Raw genomic sequence first — 23,279 nt, forward strand, 5'->3', positions numbered from 1 at the left:
TCCCTTTCCATCAATCCTCCCCCCAATTGACTTTAGTTCCTTCTATAAACCTGTACCCTTCCGACCGACTGTCCTTCTGGGGTTGTGGGGGTGGTGGGCAAGCGCCCTGCTCCGCCCCCCCCCCCCAATGTAAAATATGGCCCATGATAACCTGGCTTTGCTGGATTAAATCTTCAACTTGCCAGGCAATGTTAAGTAAAGCCAACAGCCATGTTATGAAGAGCAGCAACTGAACTGTGTGCAAAGTCAAGCTTTTGAAAGGGGGCAGTGGTTGGAGTATTGATGGGTGAGATGATGGGTACAGACCAGATAATTAAGTGGGATTGGAATATTCACCTTTTACTTCTTGGACTGGAATTTGGAACTGAATTGGATTGAAGTCAACCCTGACTAATGGGATGAAGGTGTTTTGTGTCTGCCAACTATTAAGGTGTAATGCATCCGAGTGTTTAGTGGTCAGAGTTCCAATGGTAGCCCATTACTCAGTGCTAATAGACACTAAGGACGAGGTTTTAAAATCACTCAAAACACATTCACTTGTATAGAGTTAAAATTGAGCCTTAGGCCCAAGAAAGTGGGAAAAATTCTCACAGGTGCATTAGTGGCTGCTGTTTTGAGGGTGGGGCATGGTGTTGTATCAATGCATATCTTGCCTGTATATTACATGTCAATGAATGCTGTAAGTGATTCATTCCACAGCTGAGCTTGATACTGTCCTTATCTGACATGCAAAAACCAACACTTTCTAACAGGTCACTGGCAATTGGAAGCTGCGATATCTACAATGTTGTACCTCAGAATTTCTCTTGGCTTGGTTCAAGAATGAAAGTGTCCTTTTAATTGTTGGAGGATTTAAAGGACCATGTATTGGTTCTTTGATAGTAAGGACAATAAGTCTGACAGCCTGTTTCATCGTTTATCTCTAGGAAACTCCCAGTACACCCAACAGCAGACTGCTTACCAGCAGGGACCAGCCCAGCAGCAAACCTATTCCCAGCAGCAATATCCCAGCCAGCAGAGCTACCCAGGACAGCAACAAGGATACGGTGAGAGCAAAAAAAAAGCTAGCGATGAATTCAGAACATTTAATTTGTAGTTAATGCATGATGTACTAACTGACCTTTTGTCATACCATAATTTCCAAAACAAGTAAACTAGACAGATGTTTGGATCAGTTCAGCAGCTACCAGACTGGCTTGATCTTATAACTATGCATTTTAAGGGTGCAATTTACTGGTCTGACATTGTGGATTGCAACATACAGCTGGCAGAATTGCATTATTTTGCTGGCATTATCTTGTCTGAGCTTACCAACAACCAAACATGTCTCAACGCATGTATCTCATGCTCTAATGCACCTGATTCATGGATTATACTGTCGCAACATTCATGTCTGCACATCTGAACTTGCTTACATTAACATCAAAACAGCAGTTTAATAAAAACCATTGCTCCCTCTCACCCTGGTTGTTCCCCTGCCCTCCTCTCTGCTCCCTAAGACCGAGGCACGCAGACTTGAACAGATGAGGCAGACAAATGGTTTAGTCATTCACTGCCAGATCTGATTGGACCACATAAAGCTCTATTTGGTCCTGCTCTTGTTTGTGAAAACCGCTCACTATTCCAGGATCAACTTGAAATGCAAGGGCATCCCCCAACTTCTTTTCTCTACTGCAAACTGTCATCTTGAGCCCCTCTCCCCTGTCCCTCACTTCCAACAACAAATGTGAGGGAGCACATAGATTTCTTTGTCACCAAGATTGAGACCATCTGATCTCTGCCTCTGTCACTTCTCTCCCTTTCGCTAGCCCGCCTGGGCCGTCTAGATGCAACTGGAGGAAGGGATGCAAGTAACATATAGGTGAGATCAAGAGCCACACAAATGAACTGTTATTTGGAGCACATAACCAGGTGTCTGCTTCCATCTATCATCAAAACACGTGCTATCAACTGAGATTCGTCCCTTGATGAAAATTAGATCTTCAACGGAGATGACAGAAAGGAGGCTGGATAATTGATAATTGTATGGTAAAGGGATTTTGGCTTAACATAGAAAAGGCAAAGACTTCTGAAACACTGGGCCAGACGTTGGCCACAATAAAAATGACTTTCCATGGAAAAGGTGTCTTGATTCTATAAGTTTATCATAACTGCAGTTTTTTATGGACATAGCGACTTTTGATTTCTCCTAAAAAAAAACTTTCAAGTTTATAGTATTATCACCCAGCACCAAGCTAAATGCTGCAATTGAAAATCGTTGCTTCTAAACAAATTCTCCAGCGTGATTGGTAGGTATATTCAGATTAGTATGCATCGGAAATGTGAGTCCGATGTAGAAATATCGACACTTGAGTTTTGTTTTAATCCAAACTTTAATGACATTCAACCTAACTAGGATGTCATTGTCAAGGTTCATAATTGGTCTCAAGTACCTCCATATCCACAACCGATAAACTATGGAACATAGTCTCAAAGTACGAAGACCTCTAATAAGCAGGGGTGTAGTGCCAAATTTTGAGGTGCTAGAGCTCTAAGCAAATCTGTTGGTCATATCACTTCTAAATCTACTATTACATTGCTTTCCTATGTATTAATCATTTGAGTCCCCAAATGTCAGTAAAACTATGCTTTATATGTGAAAAATATTAGTGCTGGTAGGCATTTTATTTTGAACCATGCGGTATTTTGAATCATTAGTCTATAACATAGCTAGAATTTCATTAATTATTTAATTCAAGCGTATTCAAAACATGCAATACAGAAGACTTTACTTACTTCTGACTGGGCGATGGTCTTTAGAGGGACCACTGCTTTTCCTGATTTATATTGATAACCTAGACCTGGGTGTACAGGGCACAATTTCAAAATTTGAAGATGATGCAAGATTTAGAAGTATTGTGAACTGTGAGGAAGAGTGCGATAGACTTCAAGAGGATATAGACAGGCTGGTGGAATGGGCGGAAACGCGGCAGATGAAATTTAATGTAGAGAAATGTGAAGTGATATATTTTGGCCAAAGAACGAGGAGAAGTGACATAAAATGAAGGGTACAATTTTAAAGGAAATGCAGGAGCTGAGCGACCTGGTTAATTATGCGCATAAATCATTGAAGTTGGCAGGGCAACTTGAGATAAATCATACTGAATCCTGGGTTTTAAAAATAGGGGCACAGAGCGCAAAAGCAAGTAAATTATGAACCTTCATTTAACAGTGGTTCAGCCTCAACAGGAAGGATGCGAAGGGTTTAGAAAGGGTGCAGAATGGTTCCGAGGACGTTATGTGGATAGATTGGCGAAGCTGGAGCTGTTCTGCTTGGAGAAGAGAAGGCTAAGAGGAGATTTGTTAGACGTGTTCAAAATCATGAGGGGTCTGGATTGAGTAAATGGGGAGAATATCCCATCGGCAGAAGGTGAAGAATCTAAGGTGGGGTAGAATTTTGCCCTTTGCGGGGGTGCGCAGCGGGGGCGGGCAGGGGCGGTCAGGAGCATTGCCTATGCGGGAGGGGGGAGGAGGGCAAGCAGGCCTAGCGTGAACTTCGCGCATGTGCGCGAAAGAGCGTTTCAATCTCCCTGAGACACGGAGCTGCCTCAGGGAGGTGAAGTGCTGTTTAAAAAAAAAAATGAAGAGAATAAAAATGTCACAAAACATCTCCCCTCATGTGACTCTGTTACATGAGCAGGGTCATGCTTTTAATTCAAATGTGAAATTTTTATTTTATTTTTATTTGCTTTAGGAAACCTCATCCCGCCCGTGGATGAGGCTTCCTAAGAAGTGCAAAGGCTGCTTGGCCTTGCAGCATAAATTTGAATTTAATTACCTTTTTAATGGCCTTAATAGGCATTTTAATTGTCGGCAGGCGTGCTGCTGACTCTGGCGCGTGCCCGCCGAATGAAATATTGTAGGACGCTCACCTGACGTCAACGTGCGTCATTTTACACTCGGCCGGGTTGGGCGCACGCCCGCCTGCCGAGCTCAATATTCTGCCCGTGGTTAACCAAAGAACTGGAGGCAACTTGAGGAAAAACTTCTTTATTTAACAAGTGGTTTGGATCTGGAATGCACTGACTGAGCGTATGGTGGAGACAGATTCAATTATGGTTTTCAAAAGGGAACTGGATAATTGTCTGAAGAGAAAAGATTTTACAGGGTTACAGGGAAAAGGTGGAGGAGTGGGACTAACTGAGGTTGCTGTTGCAGAGAACTGACACAGAGACAATGTGCTGAATGGCCTTCTTCTGTGCTGTAACCATTCTATGATTCTAGCATAGATACATTCAAGGAACTTGACAAACTCATGAGGAAGAAAGAAACTGAAGGCTACCTTGATAGTGTGACCAAGAAGGGTGGGAGGAGGCTTGTGTGGAACATAAACACCAACATAGATGAAGTGGGTCAAATGGCCTGTTTCTGTGCTGTAAATTCCATGTAAAGCTGCCAGTAGGGAATACAAGCACTATACTGCATTTCACATCCTCAGCCATCACAGCCAAGGAATTAATGTTCAGTGGGAAAACGTAGCAGGGTGTTTAGGGTTATTGATGCTGCTTTAGATCCCAGGAACCTTGAGTTTCAAAGACCCTGAAACGCCTCTTTATGAGAAAACTGTGTGCAGGGAGTAGTAAGGTCCGTATTTTTTTTTACAGGCAGGGAGCTGTACAGGAGGGTTAAGGCTCTTGCTGCTGCTGCACATTGACTCAGAGGCATTCAGCAGCAGCAGTGTGAGGCCTTGGACCCTGGTCAACTCTTACCCGTCTGGCCTGAACTCAAACTCCAGGAACTTGTGGCCAAAGTTGCCCTTGTGCCCCACATAATAACGCAGGTAGAATTCACTCGACATGGTCCCCGCGCTGGCTGCCTCTGCGTCACAAGTCACGCAGCCCCATATGGTTGCGAGCGGACTTCCCTTCATTTCTGATTGCTGCCATCAATGAGATACATCGCCCTGCATGTGTTACTCCTGGAAACAAGTAGCTTCAATATTGGAGGCGGTCAGAATTAAATTCAACAGATTGAAAATCCAGTCAGACAATTAATGGAGTGGATTCCACTGAGATCAGTGGAATGAAAAATCAAGTGGGGCGTATAACAGATGGCCAGTCAGTAAAGGAGAGTTTACCACCCAGCAGTGAAAATTAAAGCCTTTACATAGGAGGTTCCGGAGCTGTGCTCCAGTAGCACTACACCCCTGCTAACAAGAATGATGTAAACATACTAATTGTCTAATAACTCCAGAGGATTCAGGCATGTAGTGAAAAGTTTTTGGAGATGAATTAAAAAGTTAACTTAAAATTTTCTATAACTTTGAGGTTTGCAATAGCCTGCTGTATAAATTGTACTCTACAGGTCCCTTCAATTTTTTTAATCACTACTGAGAAAAATGTTCAGCCATGCAATAAATATTTTTTGAGATAATCTCCGCTCAAAATGAAACCTAGTATACACTCAGTGCACAATGTAAGCTTGAACTTCACTGCTAAGTACGTTTTTATCTCCTAACTCCTGGGTTGAAGGTAGTACGGTGAACAGTACTACAATTATTTCAAATGTCGATATGTTAAGAGATCAAAAGGACCATTAAAACCAGGGCTGAGGTGTCCTCATCTTTTCTTCTTTTCCTAGCCTGAAAATGCTGAGCCCAAGAGTAGCACCCCTGTTCTGCCATGGCTGAGATTAGTTCCTCAGTGAATCTGGAACCAACTTGGTCTGCATGGCGCAGTGCCACACCACATGGTGTGTTGCCCTTCAAAGCCATCAGAGATTTCTATGTGGTACCTGATGTAATCTCTCACGCCCGCTTGAGACACCACAGTTTTTTTTGTGGATATGATGTAAGGACCCAAACATGCTCGAATGTTAATTTGGTACGTTGTGGGATTATTTTTTCATAGCAATCACCAATGGTATATTCCTTAAAAAATGTAACTCTACCGTTCCTGTGATTTCTGAATTTAAAAACAAGAATAAGGATGTTGTGGAGCCATCTGTCTTACTAAAAGCATGCTGTAAAATTCCAGGTCCAACCCAGGGAGCCGCTTCTCAGTATCCAGGTTACCAACAGGGACAGGGACAGCAATATGGAAGTTACAGAACTGCTCAGCCAGGGCCCTCAGCTCAGCAACAGAGGCCTTATGGATATGAACAGGCAAGATAGATCATCCTGTGATTTACTTCATTGTACAGTTCTTAAGTATTTTTTTTTAAAAAAAATCATTTTGCCATTTCTTACAACAGTGATGACGCTTCAAACGTACTTCATTGGCTGTAAAACGCTTTGACACGTCCAGGGCTCTTGTAAAGTGATATATAAATGTAAGACTTTCTTCTAAGGCAAAGCAAACCATTTGTGATTCATTAGTACACCTCCCACACTCTGCCAACCCCCACCCACCCACCCACCCACCAGTCCTTCCAAGAGATTATCTCCTCGAATATTTTTGGCTGTTTTCAAAACCAGAAAAATGCATTCTTCGCAAAAATAGGATTATGTTGTGCATCATTCCTTAACCATTGAATGAGTTTCATGCTCTAGGATCCAACAAGAAGTACCATTTAATATCATTTTTTGATTATTTTTTAAAAAATGTCCTGGTTTTGAAAAGCTGTGGATGGGGAGAGGGAAATAAACATGATTACTGTCCAATGGTTGCTCCTTTAAATTATAAAATCAAATTTTTTATGATCATTCCAATTGTCAACTTCATTATCATTTCTAGAATCTAAAATGTTGGATTTTAATGCATTACTTTAAAAAAAAAATGTTGACTGTTTTGGTGTAATGTTGCCAGATTTTCTTGTTGTCTATTTTTTTAAACTAGGAAGCCTACGGTTTCTTCATTTCTACATACGTACATCAATAATTAATGCTGGAATTCTGAGTTATGCAAAGACAATGGATATTTTATGTGTTTTTAAATTAAGAACACTAGGGAAAGGGCTAAGACCAATAATGCAGCCCACCAACAATTTTCAACCAAATATATAGGAAGCTGAAAAGTATCTAGATGTGGCGGTTAGGTGACTTAAGTTTCAAAAGTCTAGATTTTATGATGATAGAATGGTAAGTTAGAATGGTAATAGTTATGAGGTCCCAGGAAAGGATGAGATAATTGGGAGAGTGCATGATGAGTATTTATTTCTACACAAGAGTGCAAGAAGGAGGCAGTGTATGCAGGACATGCTACTTAGAGGTTGAGGGAACCCAGAACAGAAAGTTAAAGAGTGCAATGTCTTCTTTAACATTGTTTCTAATTGATTGTGGGGGAGAGAGATCAAGGGGTCAGAATTTAGACAAGGACTGTCTCATTGTCTATTAAACAACTAGGTTAGATTTTCTTATAAGAATGCACACATTGGGGCTGGATTTTTAAAAGGGTTTGAGCTTGGATTGGCATCAGGCAGGCAAGCAATTTGGCACCGCTGGGCTCTGTGCCCATTTGTTGTCATGGTTCTGACCCTGAGCCATTTTTAATGAGAGTGGCGTGGGTCGAATCAGCTGCCTGCCAGCAAGCAGTGGGCAACCAACTGAGATGAAATATTGTTAATTAATGGATCCCTTAAGGCCCTGTTTCTGTGCTGCCTGGAATTTCCAGTCAGCAATGAACGTATTGGGCTCAGGGCAGAAGGGGATGGGAGAGGAGCGATAGATCTCATGAAGGACTGCCTCACTTGGACCCACAGCCGCTGCTGGGCCATAGTTGTGTCCTCTGGCTCCCCTGTTGCCACTCCAAGATCATGACCAGGCAGTTGTGGCTTTTTAAAACATACTCACCTTCACATCCCTTGCTGTCTACATGTTCACATCAGCAGCTCCCACTTGGCCTGTGAAGCTGCCGGTCTCCCATTGGCCCTTCACCATTGGGAGCCTCCCCAAAGTCCCTGCTTGGATGGCAAGCCAGCTCCAGGGCCTTTAGTTAGCTGCAGCATTGAAGATTGTGTTGGGAATCCCTAAAGCACATCGTGTGGTGTCAGGACCCATGCCCAGTTACTGTCCCGATTGAAAATCCAGCCTGTTTTAGGCAGTTCTAGAAAAGTACTTGTTTGGAAGGTCAAGGAGGCCTACTGTCATTTCCTTCCTCTTAAAATGAATGAGCGATGTTTTTCTTTCAGCCGCCAATTCAGCTATGTGTAAATGACACCAAAGGAACAGGACTATTTTCTTCGTCTCTCCTAACCCGCATCATTTCCACCTTTGTACTGCTGTTAGAGGAAGGACAACTAAGAGAAAAGCTGTAAAGGGATTTGGTGTTCTGAGGCAGGGAGGATCCTGTTTACTTGTCGAAAGGTATACTATCTGGCCACCTCTCCCTCCCTTAATCTCTGCTGGCTTGTTTTGGCACTGGGCTCATTCAGAGCCAAGAACATTTTAGAGGCTCTGTCCTCTCTTCAACACCCATTTTAGGTGCTGCAATGAGTGCCCTGCTGAAGCACCATGCCCACAGTGGTGGGCTCCCTCTGAACAGCAGAGATACATTTGGGAAATCACCCTATGCATGTAATTGGCCTCAACCCTGGAAAATGTGTTGGAGTTACAGAGGGATTAGACTGGAGGACAGAAGTCCCACTCCAAGACTTTCTGATAACAATCTTAAGGTAAATTTTTTATCTTGCTATTTCCTATGTTCTTGAGCAGCATACAAAAGAGGCACTAGAAGAACCTACCTACACAAGGAAGAGTATTTTAAGTCTTGGCAGACTTCGCCAAGACTTAACGATACAAAAGGAACTGTTGGCCAGCAAAAAAGGAAGCTGAGCTTACTACAGATGATGCTAGGGCCTCATTTGAGATTAAAGAAGATGGTGGTGTCCATTTGCAACGCAAGTGGGCTGGACCAGATTTCTGATTGGTCCCCATGGAGAATAAGACACGCTGTGATGTGTAATTTGATCTAGTCACTGTCAAGCAGGCTGCAGGGTTCAGACAAGGCATGAAGCCAACTCTACTGTTTTCACAGAGTGCACAGTGCCTGCGCTACTGAGTTCAGATAGGAAGGAGTGAGGCCATGAAGGGATTTCAACACAAAAATTAGAGTTTTAAAATTGAGCTGTTGGTCAATGTCGCTTAACGAGCACTGGGGTGATGGGAAATGAAACTTGCTACGAGTTAGAATATGTGCAGCAGAGGTTTGAATGAGCTTAACTTCAGTGAGGGTGGAAGATGGGAGGTTGGCCATGAGAACATTGGAATAATTGAATCTGGGAAATAACCGACTAATGTAATGTCATGCATGTTGTTAGGACCAAATTATTCACTCCCAGGATACATGCATTCCCCCCAGTATTTACTTCCCATTTCTAATTGTCCTACAGAAGGTGGTAGTGAGCTATTTTCTCGAACCACTCCTGTCTGTTTGGTGATGGTACTCTCACAATACTATTAGGTGGGGAGTTCCAGAATTTTGACCCAGTGATGATGAGGAATGGTAATATATGGAAAAGTCAGGATTGTCACGATCCCCATAAAGACTGGAAGTTTGAATTTCTTTAAAAAAGTTATCAATGAATGACTGAAAGGATCACACAACAAGATTTTGAGTTTTAAGACTTTTACTGTAACAAACCAACTAAAAGCAAAATTCACTAAATACTATTTCAGTTGGCAACTTACACTCTAAATCATAGAAAAGATCCCTCCTTTAACTTTTACAATGATCAAAAATCCATCACCATGGTCATACTTTACCTTGTTCCTTAAGTGGACACTTCACTCTCCAAGAACCAGTCCAAAGCTTCCCTTACCTTTTTTCTTTTCCAGCCAGGTAACTTCTATCCCAGAACTGACATTCACAGTGAGGGATGAATTGGAGATCCCTCTCTCTAGCCAAGTTAGCTGCATCTCCCAGCTTTGTTTAAGCCCTCACGAACTTGGTCACATTAATTCAAGTGTGAGCTCCCACCTGCACACTGTGTGGTGAACAATAAAGACTTGCTGTCTCTATCTCTCTGCTCTCTCTCTCTCTCTCTCTCTCCTTCTCTTTCTCTTTCTCTCAGATTCTTGCAGACTGATCCTGTCTGTGAGATTCAGTGATATTTCAGGAAAACCTGCAGTCTGATCCTACAATGGCTTCCTTTGGACTCTTCCCCTCTCAAAGCCAATCTCTGTGGCAATGTGAATCACATGGGCCTTGTATCCAGGTAGGAATGCTAATTAGCTATCCTTTAGACCCCAAACTCCATTCTAGCTTGGAATTAAATTGACAGTTTAAAGTATAGAGTACCTGCCATTCCTAAATTGGCCTGTGACATGGGGGACTAACAGGCTATCCACTGTCAACACAGTGGATCATTATTTACAGGTGTAAATATCTTGCACCTACTTCCCAATAAGACAACCTGGTCCCCCACTTTAACAAGCTTGTTGTCGGACGGAATTCAGAACAAGTCATATGGCCCCCTTCATTCCTCCATATTACCCTAAATTAAAGATACGTTCCTGATCTACAACAATCTTTTAAACCTCACATTTGTTACAGGATGCTGTATGACTTTGAGGGGAACTTGAAGGTGATAATGTTCTTATGTGCATACTGCCCTTGCACTTCTGTATGGTAGAGATCGTGGGTTTGGGAGGTGTTGTCGAAATAGGCTTGGCGAGTTACTACAGTTGTTATCTTTTAGTTATTACACAATGTAGCCATTATGTACTGGTGGTGGAGGGAGTGAATATTTAAGGTGGTTGATAGGGTACTGATCAAGGGGTTGCATTGCCATAGATGGTGTCGAGCTTCTTGAATGTTGCTAGAGCTGCAGGCAAGTGGAAATTAGTCCATCACACTCCTACTTGTGCCTTGTGGACAGGCTTTGGGGAATCAGTAGGTGAATCAGTCACGACAGAATGCACAGCCTCTGACCTGTTCTTGCAGCCTCAGTGTTTAGATGGCTGGTCCAGTTAAGTTTCTGGTCAATGGTAATTTCCAGGATGTTGCCAGTGGGGGATTCTTATGGGGAATCCCCCCATAAGTGGAGGATTCAACAATGGTAATGCTATTGTACATCGAGGGAAGGTGATTAGATTATTTATTGTTGAAGATAGTCATTGCCTGGCAGTTGTGTGGCAAGAATATTACCTGCCACATATCAGCCCAAGCCTGAATGTTGTCGGGGTCTTGCTAGATGTGGGCATGGTCTGCTTCAGTATATGAGGAGTTGCGACTGATGCTGAACGCTGTGCAATCATCAGAGAGCATGTCTACTGCTGACCTTTTGATGAAGGGAAGTCATTGATGAAGCAGCTGAAGATGGTTGGGCCTAGGACACTGCCCTGAGTTTTTATTCATTTACGCTATCAAAACCCTTCAGGATTTTGCAAACCTCTATCAAATGTCTTCTTAACCTTTGCTGCTGTAAGGGGAAAAGCCCCAGTTTCTCACATCTCTCCACATAACTAAAGTCTTTCATCCCTGGTGCCGTACTAGTAAATTTCCTCTGCACCTTCTAAAGCCTTGACATAGTGCCCAGTATTGGCCAGAGTGCTCCAGTTGACGCCCAACCAATGTTTTCTAAAGATCCAGCAGAGCTTCCTTGTTTTGTGTTCTAAGTCTCTATTTGTAAAGCCAAGGATCCTTAATACCCTTTTAATTGTCTTCTCTACTTGTCCTGCACCTTCAAAGACTTGCTTACATATACCCCCAGGTCTATGTTATTATAGATTTTAAAGTATAGTTCAACAGGAGATATCTTGCCTACATGCAATATAGATGTGTTTTCCTTAAGATTTTCAGAAATGCCAGAGTAGTGATTCCTGTGAGACCAAAATTGAATTTCAAAAAAGCTAATCATCCTGATCATCATTAAAACAATAATATAGAAGAGTTTTTTCTTTCTCTTACCCAATCAACAGATTCTTCAGCATGGGGTAAAAGTAGATACTTGAAAATAGGAAGCAATTACAACATCAAAATGTGGGACCACTCAGACATTCCCTATAATAACTAGCAGCACTCAGTGTTGTCTAATGTTGTGCCACCTTCCATTTGATGATGTATTCCACAATGTATCCATCTGCATCTCTGCAGTGTTTGTCTAAGAGCCCCTTTAGAAGCCTGAGACATAATCTTATTTATTTGATGTAGTGCTCATGAGGCTTTATTCCCTCTACAAGATATTTATTTGTAGTGAGGAGTGGTGAAAAAATCAATCACTTGATGATTTGTTCCCACACTCTGGAAGATGTATCTCTTCAGTTGTTCTTTCTCTTTGTGCTCAGTGCAACAATCCAGCTGAGGTGCTAGACGTGAGTGTGGGACTGCAAATCAACACTGCCAGCACCATGACTTCAAATCAGAAACGGGCCTCTGGCACAGCTTTGGAGGTACTGCATACAGGTGAGAGCAGCACAATCTCGGGCATCAGAGACAACGTCTTTAGCGGGTACATCTGGTGACTGGTTAGGATGCCCTGGGCTTTCTCCAATCCTCAGGGAATCATTCAGTCAGAATCTCCCCTTTTGACGTCATGTCTTAAATTATTCCTCGGTTAAATATATTCAAGAGGAATGTTATAATGCCGTAACTTCCCTTCCATGCTTTAACCTGGCTGCATCCCTGACCATGGCCCTTTCTTGGATTCTGCAATCATTAATAATGATCAAGATGACTAAATGGCTTGAGGGCAGTGTGGAATTAATCACACTAGCATTAATTGGGCAGACACATCAAGGCAATTTGATATTCATCCACTATCCCACATCTTATATTGGTTCTATTAAATTGAAAGAATATCTTGGCATTAATCAGTTCCCTGCAGACCATAGAAACCAAGGTGCAGATTAAAGAAATTATTTACAGTCTAGTTCTACTGATCCATTTTGGACGCCAGAAAAATCTTTTGCAAACTGGATCAGCTGGGGTACTTTTTTAGACCAACAGCTGAGCATCTGGATTCTGAGCTTTTCAATCTATAATAGCTGGACAGAAAACATTGTAAGGATAGAGGTGAAAGTTGAAATGGCATTTTTGTAGCACCATCCATCAGGAGTATAATTGTTCTGATAATAAGGCTGGCATGCCTCATATACAAATGGTTCTCTTTCCACTTTTCATTCCCCTATTCCAATCCAGGTTAGATGAGCAACATAACATATATGTTGCCCTTCCCAAAGAGTTGTAATTAACTCCATTCTCTTAACTATGTTTTCTAATCATTGAAGATATTGGATCACTTTGAGTTTCAACTAAATTTGTTTGCCACATACTCCATTTATAGTTAAGTCAAGCATTGGATAATTCTATAATTAAATTTATGAAGAATTATGATTAACATCCTTTCAGATTTTTCTCTTTTAATGTTTTTGTTTCAAACAATGAGTGTTGGAAGGGACTGACACATATTGATTGGAAGACTGTCTCCTCTGTACTGGTTGTATGGGTATTACATGATGTTAGTGTTGCTAGTATGGGAACTTGCAGTGTCACACTGGTGCAGCATAAGGCACTCTTCTAAGGCTAAGGAAAAAGTAACAAGGGAGCTTTACTATGTAGCTTGTCTGCATGATCCCCAATTTCAGAGTGCCTGATACTAATGATGAGAGAGTATTCCATTTCCCTGGTGCTCTAACCTGTTGTCTTGAAGAACCCAAAAATATGCAAAGAAATTGAGCAGAATAAGTTGGTGAAGTTTTCGAACCTCAAAGGACAGAGAGCCAAATTAACTGAATGACATGATTGTCTGAGAACGCTCCTGATTTTAATTTTTATTCATCTTGCTCAACTATTCCAAATCGGTTCCTTTGCCATCAAAAATAAACGGGAACATTTAAAGTATTCAGCAGGAAGACTGGAACAAAAGGAATTTTGATTTATATTTCTTCTTGTTTTTTTTCTCAAAGCACTGATGAGGTTTACTTTTAGCCAGAGGGTCTTGCTCTTATATAATCTAGAATTTCCTGCATGAAGTCAAGATTGGTATGCTTTTCTTTTATAATTCCCAAGCATTGTTAGCAAGAGGGATGATGGCAAGGACACTGGGTGCTTGGGTTTTGAAATGCAATTATTACTAAGTTACCTGTTACCTGGCTTGCCATAGTCATGTGATCTCTGCCAAGAGGGACTGTCTGGGGGCAGTCATGATACATTATAAAGATTCTCACACAGAGACAGACACTGAGAAGCACTGCTGTCCTTAAACTTGAAACATGGTGTCAGGAAATGGAGATAAAACAGATTTTTGAAGTCTGGAACTGCTGTGGAAAAGACACAGCTCAGAAAGACATAAATCTGCAAAAAAGATGCTGAAAGGGAACTAAGAAAAGCAAACACATACCGAAGGCTGCAAGTAAATACTTGGTGAGTGAACGTGGCAAACTTTGTAAACTTTCCAATCGCAGCTCCAGTAGAAACGAAAGGTGATACAAAGCAGAATTGGCAGTTTTCCAGTTGCAATGGCACAACTATGAGCTCGGAATAGAGTTACATAATAAGCCAGAATTGATGAGAGTAGCCACACTTCTCACACTGCTGGGGAGGGACTACTACAAAGTGTATACCACTCCAAATCTAGCCGATGAACAAAGTAAACAGACGGCAGAGATTTTGAAAGCCTTGAACGAATGTTTTGAACCCCAAGTGTACATACTTATGAATGCTATGCATTCAACACTAGAGCTCAAGGTGAAAACAAGTCCATTGAACAGTATGTGACTGCAGCAACACAGCTGGCAAAATCATGTGAATTCGGAGAGCTAAAAGATGACCTGATTAAAGATCGTATAGTCTTAGGCATACGAGACCCCGCAGTGAGAGGAAGTCTACTGAAAGAGGAACAAGTTATACTCAGGAAAATGATAGACATGTGTAGAAATGCAGAGCTTTTGAAATGTCAGTTAAAACACATGTAAAGCAGAACAGACCAGGATTTACATTATTCTGAGAGATATTCCAGGCTGAAAGAGCAGAGTAATTGCAGACAAAGAGCAGGATGCAGATACTGTGGATGACATCATAGAAAGGAAAAGAAGGATTGCCCAGCATGGGGAAACAGTGTTTTAACTGCACAAAGCCAAATCTTTTCGCACACAAGTGTTTGACTAGAAAGAAGCAAAACAAGCTCATACAGAAGGCCACTGGAGAGATATCAGCAGAAGAGCCTGATGAGGAACTGTACACGATACAACAGGTTGGTTCTGTCAAGTCGATAGGTGACAAATGGTTTGTGACTATTACAGTTATGATGCAGAGTGAGTGTATCAAGCAAACAAGAGATGTCAGGTAGACACTGGTGCGTCTTGCAACATCATGACCTTCACAGACCTGTGCAAAGTGGCTCAACATGGTGATCAGAAAATGAAACCCTCGAAAGTAAGGTTGAGGCTCTATGATGGCACGATTTAGTCTGAGAGCCCAATACAATGGCAAGAAGGAAGATATTAGAGTTCCAGATCATAGATGGGACACAACAGCCACTCATTTCAGCTGAAACAAATCTAAAGCTTAGACTGGTAACCCTGAACGTGCCAACAGAGATTCACAACATGTCACAGCACACAAAACCATTAACGTCAGACAGATCCTAGAGGAGCTTGTGAAATATCAGTTCAAACACATGTATAGCAAAACAAAGATGTGTTTACAGTGTTGGGACGTCTACCAGGAGAATATCGACTCAAAGTAGATCAGTGTAAGACCAATTCAGCATCTGCCGAGAAGAGTTCCAGCTGTTCTCAAGTCAAGCCTAAAAGACCAGATGGAGGAGCTGGAAAAGAGGGGCGTGATCAAGAAAGTGACAACTCCTGCAGACTGGATTAGCAGCATGGTCACGGTGAAACAACATGGGAAGCTGTGAGTATGCTTAGATCCAAAGGGTCTAAATAAAGTGCTGAAGAGATCTCACTACCCATGCCAACCATCGAAGAAATTTTGCTGCAGCTTGCCAAGGCAAAGATCTTTACTACCCCAGATGCGAAGGATGGTTACTGGCAAGTGAAGCTGGATGAAAGCAGCAGCTTTCTAATGACATTCTGGACACTGTTTGGGAGATACAAATGGTTGCGCTGCCGTTTGACATTTCCACGGCTCCAGAAGCGTATCAACGCAGATAATATGAGATAGTCAGTAATCTTCCCGGAGTGGAAGCCATATTGGATGATCTACTAGTCTATGGATGTGGGGGCACAATGGAAGAAGCCATGGTGGACCATGATCAGAATTTAATACAACTGCTAGAGAGAGCTTGTCAGATGAACCTGAAGCTGAACAAGAAAAGATTGCAACTGAAGATGCCTAAAGACAAACACATAGGTCATATACTGACAGCAAAAGGCCTTTGCCCAGATCCTGACAAAGTGAGAGCTGTAGCAGCTATGCTGCAACCAACAGATGTGAAAGCAGTGCAATGATTTGTTGGATTCATTAACTATTTAGCAAAAATTTTGCCTAATTTGTCACCAGAGCGTGAACCATTACGCAAGGAGGTACAGTGGTATTGGAAAACAAAACAAGAAATGGCATTCATTAAAATCAAATAACTAGTGATGGCAATGCCAGTGCTGAAGTACTATGATAGCAATGATGAAGTCACCTTGCAGTGTGATACCAGTGAGATAGATCTAGGAGCAACCCTACTGCAGCAAGGACAACCAGTTGCATTTGCATCCAGGGCACTATCACAAATAGAATGATACTATGCGAAATTGAGAAAGAGTGCCTGGCTATTGTTTCTGCATGAGTATTTTCATCAATACCTGCTTGGGCAAGACAAAGTAACAGTGGAGTCTGACCATAAGTCACTTCAAAGCATCTTTCACAAACCATTACTATCTGCTCCAAAGTGCTTGCAAAGAATGTTACTTCGTTTATCATCTGGACGTGACATACAAGCAAGGAAAACAGATGTGCATCACAGACATGCTGTCAAGAGCAGTGCACCCCCGAGAAGAAGGTTGAGCTACAACAGAATGTGAAATTTTCCAGATTCGATGTGAAGCTCGACATGATCTGGAAGTCATCAACCCAGCAGAGACATTGAATCTGACAGACAAGCACCTTGCACAAATCAAGCGAACCACCCAACACGGTGTGATTCTCCAAGCACTACAAGAAGTAGTGATGAAAGGATGGCCTGAGAGCATCAAGGACACACCTGTGATCACAAGAGCATATTGGGCATGGAGAGATGAATTGACAGCCCAGGATGGCATCTTGTTCAAGGGAAATAATGTCATCATCCCTAAGGAGATGAGAGGAGAGACGCTGAAGCACATCTGTGCGAGCCATCAATGAATTGAATTGATTCTGAGAAAGGCAAGAGGTGTGCTCTACTGGCCAAACATGAGCAATGAAATTAAAGACCACATAGGCCAGTGCAGTGCGTGTAATAAGTACCAAGCTAAACAAGCTGGAGAGCCATTGATAACGCATGACATCCCAGACAGACCATGGATGAAGCTGGGCGTAGGCCTTTTCACTTTGGCAGGAACTGATTATCTTGTCACTATAGACTACTATTCTGACTACGGGGAGTTAAACCAGCTGACTTCATTGACGACGGGAGAAACAATAAAATGCTTAAAAACACACCTCATTCGTTATGGCACTCCAGACATTGTGATGAGTGACAATTGCCCTCAGTTCACAAGCAAATAATTCAGTTGACTTACAAAGAATTGGGAAATTCAACACTACACATGATTTCCACATATCCCCAGATGAATGGAAAGGCTAAGGCAGCAGTGAAAATCACCAAAAGAATCATCAAGAAATCAAGCATATCTTGCACACACATATACGAAGCAATCCTTCAGTGGAGAAACACACCGACTGAAGGCATGGAAAGTAGTCCAGTCCAAAGACTAATGTCATGGTGCACAGAAACTATACTTCCAATGGCAAAAAAGCTACTGAAACTAGAAGTAGTTACAGGCGTGGGTGAAAAAAATCAATGTAAAACAGCAGAAAGCCAAATTTCAGTTTCACAGGACTGCCAAATCATTACCAGAGCTGAGCATTGGAGAGCCGGTCAGGGTACAAGCCTTCAACGCTCTCAACAGGAGTCAGCTTATGTGGAAACATGGGACATGCGTAGAGAAATTGTCACCTCAATCGTACGTGGTGAAAGTGAATGACCAAATATACCGGTGTAACTGCAGGCATATACGCACAACTAATGAAGCTGCTGCTCCAGAGCAATTGGCCGGTCAGGAAGAAGAGATCTCACCAGCTGTACTGTGTGCAGAACTATCATCAATCCCAGAGGTCCATGTGTCCCCAACAACTGCAATGGAACAACACAAGTTGCCATGGCATCAAGTACCACACGAATGACACTCTCTCCAGACAAGGAACATCACCCAGATGAATGGGCAATGACAACCCGCACATGTAGCATTAAGAGACCTGCACCATTTAAAGACTCTGTATGTACAGAGACTGACTGGTAGAACAAACAGTTGTTAATGCATGAGAACAGTGGTTGTATAGTGGGTAACTTGGGTAACTCACAGTTATACATCATCGTGCATGCAAATGTGTCCTTTGTTCACTAGGAAAAGGGGGATGTATGGATCTTTTGTTCGGTATAAAAAGGGGGTGGTTTGGGTTTTGAAATGCAATCATTACTAGGTCTACTACCTAGCTTGCCATAGTCATGTGACTTCTGCTATAAGGGAATGTCTGGGGGCAGCTATGATACATTAAGTTCAATAAAGAACAGACACTGAGAAGCACTGCTGTCCTTAAACTTGAAACATTGGGCACAATATGTGTGGCGATGTCAGTGGGATTTGGAGTTCTTTTGAGTAGAATTCTGTTCCAGGTGAAAAAACGGTGTGGTTTAGATCTCGATGGAGCCATTATAGACACTTTTTTTGGAAGTATACGATTCTATATAGCAACCTACTGAAACTATTCATGGTCCCATGGAGCACCTCGACTTCTGGGTATTGCAGGTAACCACTGAAACTGCCCTAATATGACAGGTTCAGTAGTTACTTCCAGAGTTGTAAACAATAACTTGAGTCATTCTCAGTGCCTCTGCTATCCTCGAATAGCACGTGCGGATCTTTATATATATATAATTTTGCCTCAGTTTCTCCTTCCAACTTATTCCTTTTTCTCTCTGCGTCTTGTGAAAGCAGTTACTCAGTTTGCATAAAAACAAAAAACTACTGTGGATGCTGGAAATCCAAAACAAAAACAGAATTACCTGGAAAAACTCAGCAGGTCTGGCAGCATCGGCGGAGAAGAAAAGAGTTGACGTTTCGAGTCCTCATGACCCTTCAGCAGAAGGGTCATGAGGACTCGAAACGTCAACTCTTTTCTTCTCCGCTGATGCTGCCAGACCTGCTGAGTTATTCCAGGTAATTCTGTTTTTGTTTTACTCAGTTTGCATGATGGTTTCATAATCACTGGCAGCTCTCTGTCTGCTATTTGATTCAAATGGATATTTTCGTGTGTGGGATTGGAATAATGAATGTGTCAGGCTATCTATTCATGCGGAATGCAACAAATCTTTTGCATTCACCCAATCTCTAGGCTAATGCTGTTGTGTCATGAGGGTGAGAAAGATGGGGGGGGCGGGCGGGAATCTACCTGCTGATACTGTCCATTTAATGACCAATGACACAACATCGACATTTGCTCTTGTTCTGATCCACTTATGGGGCTGAATTTTCAGGGATCGGGTTCGGAGGAGGACAAGGCTGAAAGCTGGTATGTTGGTTCCCTGGCTCCAAGCTGCCTCCCATTTTTATGGAGGGGGAATCAAAACTGGCAGGGCTACCCAACCACACATGGTGGGTAGCTGATTAGGCTTGTTAACAGTCTAATTAGTACAATTAAAGGAGGCCGACTAGGATTTTCCAATCAGCCTCCATGTTCATGCACCAGAGGGGGTCAGTTTAGGTGACAGGAGGCGGCCAGCTGGTGGATTGCTGTCCCTGCTTGCCTGGGTAGGGAGCAGCTACAGCCCATCCTGTAGAGGGACTCTCCCCTCCCCCGAGCTTCTGAATCTTTTTTTTTAAACTAAAGATGAAAAAACATAGGAGAGACGGCGCCTCCATGTTGAAACACCCTCTCTGTTACTTACCTTCCATCGGAGCCTGTTACTCCTACTCCTCTCCAAAATGGAAGGCCTTTGATTGGTCTTCAAGGTACAAGAACCTGTCTGCTGCCCTTAATTGGATATAGAGCTTGTTTCCATGCCAATTAATGGCACCCCATGAAAATCCTCATGACTGACTGTTCCCCACCCCTACCACCACCACAGGGCAGATTCAGGATCCAGAAATAATGACTTCTATTTCCCACTCCCAGTGGGAAAATCAAGCCCTTTGTCTTTCCTTTCTTTCTCCTGTCGTTGTTAGCAGTTTTCCTATGAACCACAGATTATGTAAAGAGATTTTTTTGACTGTTTATCTCTTCTTTTATTTCAAACCTACACCAATTTGTAGTAAACAGTTGTAAGTTAAAGTTGCATTTAAATCTTTATTAAAGTTCTCTACTTCTTCAGTGTTTTAAAAAAAATTCTACTTTGACTTAGCCACTAATTTAAATTTTCTCTCCCCAAGTCCCACCTCAGATCCTATTGGTTCTGGTTAGCCTCTAGGGTTATCATCAGGAAGGGAGGAGCTAAAGTAAACGTTGGTCCCTTACAGCATGGGACTGAGGAATTAATAATGGAAAACGAGGAAATGGCAGAGACTTTTGAACAAATATTTTGTACCTGTTTCCACGGTAGAAGACACAAAATACATCCCAAGAATAGAAGAAAAATCAAGGAGCAAAAGAGAGGGAGGAACTTTTTTTAAACTTGTTCATGGGATGTGGGTGTCGCTGGCTGGGCCAACATTTATTGCCCATCCCTAATTGCCCTTGTTCAGAGGGCATTTGTCAACCACATTGCTGTGGGTTTGGAGTCTCATGTAGGCCAGACCAGTTAAGGATGGCAGATTTCCTTCCCTAAAGTACGTTAGTGAACCAGATGGCTTTTTATGAAAATCAGCAATGGTTTCATGGTCATCGTCAGACTTTTAATTCTAGATTTTTTTATTGAATTCAAATTCCACCATCTGCTGTGGTGGGATTTGAACACAGGTCCCCAGGACATTACTCTGGGTCTCTGAATTAACAGTCTAGTGACAATATCACTATGCCACCACCTCCCCAACTTAAAACTATCACTATCACTAGAGAAAAAATACTAGGAAAACTGATGGAATTCAAGGCTGGCAAGTCCCCTGCACCCAATGGCCTGTATCCTAGGATCTTACAAGGAGTGACTGCAGAGATAGTGAATGCATTAGTTGTAATCTTACAAAATTCCCTAGAGTCTAGATTGGAAGACTGTAAATGTAACGCTTCTATTCAAGAAAGGAGAAAGACAGAAAACAGCCAGCTACAGGCCAGTTAGTCTCAGGGCCAGGGAGAGAAATCATGGGCCCTGGTGCTTCTCCAGTTTCCAGCCATCTTATTTGTTATCTCCCCCCACCCCTCTAACCCTGCCCCCCGCTTCAATCATGCATGATATTTTTCCCCTTTCCAGATCCACCAATTAATTCACCAAACAATCATAGAAAGTTCCTAATAAAATGGTTATGCCAATTGTTGGCATCTGGTCACAAATATTGTCCAATATATATGTAGCATGGGTCACTAGCATTAAGAACAGCAATGATATAATGCAGTGTTAGTTTGTGTACACCCTATAGGTGATCCCACCGTGACTTAAACAAGCCAGAAAGTACAAATTTTACTTCAGCATCATACAATATTATTAATTTGACAGGAAAATATACCATTAGTTATTTATAACACTGTGCAGATGATAACACTGACTTTGGTGACACCCTCGGCCCTCATTAATATGTTCTGCACATTGCATCAAATGGACACGATGACAGTAAATTCATATTTGAGAGAAGATTAATACTTGCAATCTAGGTAAACTGCACAAGATCCTTTCCATTCTGTAGAAGTAGAAGACTGCCTGGGTCCATGATATTATTCAATATAATTATTTCATACAAGGGGTGTAATTGGATTCTATTTTATCAGTAATCTCACAGGGTATAAAGATGAAATGACTCTTGAGCAACAAAATAGACTGATTTAACAACATGGGTCTTCACTGTCAGTAAGAAGAGTTGGAGTCCTCAGATGTCTCTGTGCGACACAACTTTTAAGAGGCCAGAACACAAAGACTGAATGGTTCACATTGTATCTGTTTTCTTGATCACGATGTCTGAGGACTCTGCTGATTGCTGCTATTCACTACAATATATTTTCAATATCTACCCTGCCACACAATCTTATCACAATATTTTAATACATCAAAAAACTCATAAAAGCACCAAGATCATAAGTAAGTAAACAAAAGGACAAGATTGAAGTCAATGGAAAAGACTTTTGAGAATCATGTGCAGTGTAAAACAGGTTACTGATTCACTATGAACCCACTACGCACCCCTGCCCTGGCGATTTCACCCCACCAAGCCTGCTCAGGAAACTTCTAGAAGCAACAAAATAAACACAACTCCAGCCATGATTCCATCCCCTGTTCGCAAGATTATTATGGATGACAAAGGCCATCCAGCCCAGCTTATCTCATCCATCAAAATGACATATGAACATATGTATTAGGAGCAGGAGTAAGCCATTCGACCCCTCGAGCCTGCTCTGCCTTTTGATAACATTGCCTACATTATACGAGTGACTACTACAACTCAAAAGTACTTAATTGTCTGTAAAGAGATTTGAGACATTGTGAAAGGTGCTGTATAAAAGTAGGTTTTGTGTTCCTATCATTAGACCTGCACGCAGTTGGCAGAGTGACAGTAGCAATGGTGAAATTGGAGGCCCAAAGCTGATTCTCTAAGGATAATTAATCATAGAGCAATCAACTGATATTAGGAAAGTGACTACAAAGAAATCACTACATTTACAAAACAACTCAACTCTTAATACAACCTTACCATTCTAACTTCTCTGGCACCAACCCACAATATACAATAAATGGCATCTGCCTCTTTTATGCTAATGACACTATCCCCAGGATTTGTCAATCTCACATGTACCAGCAGCTCAGGAAAAATGTACATTGATCTGAATTTTTCAGACAAGAACGATACATGGTACAGAAACTCAGTATGGCCTTAACTCAAGAACTGGATTGTTTCCACTTCCCCCAGAAGCTGTCATACAAATTGTGTTTTAAACTGTGAATTTATCTGGGGTGAACCTGGGAATGAGTGGAGATTTGTAAAACTTTTCTTTAATCAACCTCCTAGTGACAAATAGGCATTTCATTTCCAGACTTTGCAAGAGCAGTAAAATGTGCAATAGTTAACACTAGTT

At 42.0% G+C, this 23,279-nt stretch overlaps 2 protein-coding genes across 2 annotated transcripts in view; both read left to right on the forward strand.

Annotated features, from left to right (window-relative positions):
• The window catches only part of LOC144689151 (calcium-responsive transactivator-like), a 45,701-nt gene extending 39,550 nt beyond the window's left edge, over window positions 1–6,151 (forward strand). Inside the window, exons 9-10 of the mRNA XM_078556283.1 lie at window positions 927–1,046; window positions 6,015–6,151. Coding sequence (XP_078412409.1) covers window positions 927–1,046; window positions 6,015–6,151 — 257 coding nt within the window. The remainder of the gene's footprint in view (window positions 1–926; window positions 1,047–6,014) is intronic.
• Window positions 6,152–11,293: 5,142 nt separating this feature from the next.
• The window catches only part of mtg2 (mitochondrial ribosome-associated GTPase 2), a 60,916-nt gene continuing 48,930 nt past the window's right edge, over window positions 11,294–23,279 (forward strand). Inside the window, exon 1 of the mRNA XM_078555049.1 lies at window positions 11,294–12,320. The gene's annotated coding sequence lies outside the window, so the exon portion shown is untranslated. The remainder of the gene's footprint in view (window positions 12,321–23,279) is intronic.

This window comes from Cetorhinus maximus, chromosome 13, assembly GCF_964194155.1.
Source record: "Cetorhinus maximus chromosome 13, sCetMax3.hap1.1, whole genome shotgun sequence".
NCBI classification, from domain to species: domain Eukaryota; kingdom Metazoa; phylum Chordata; class Chondrichthyes; order Lamniformes; family Cetorhinidae; genus Cetorhinus; species Cetorhinus maximus.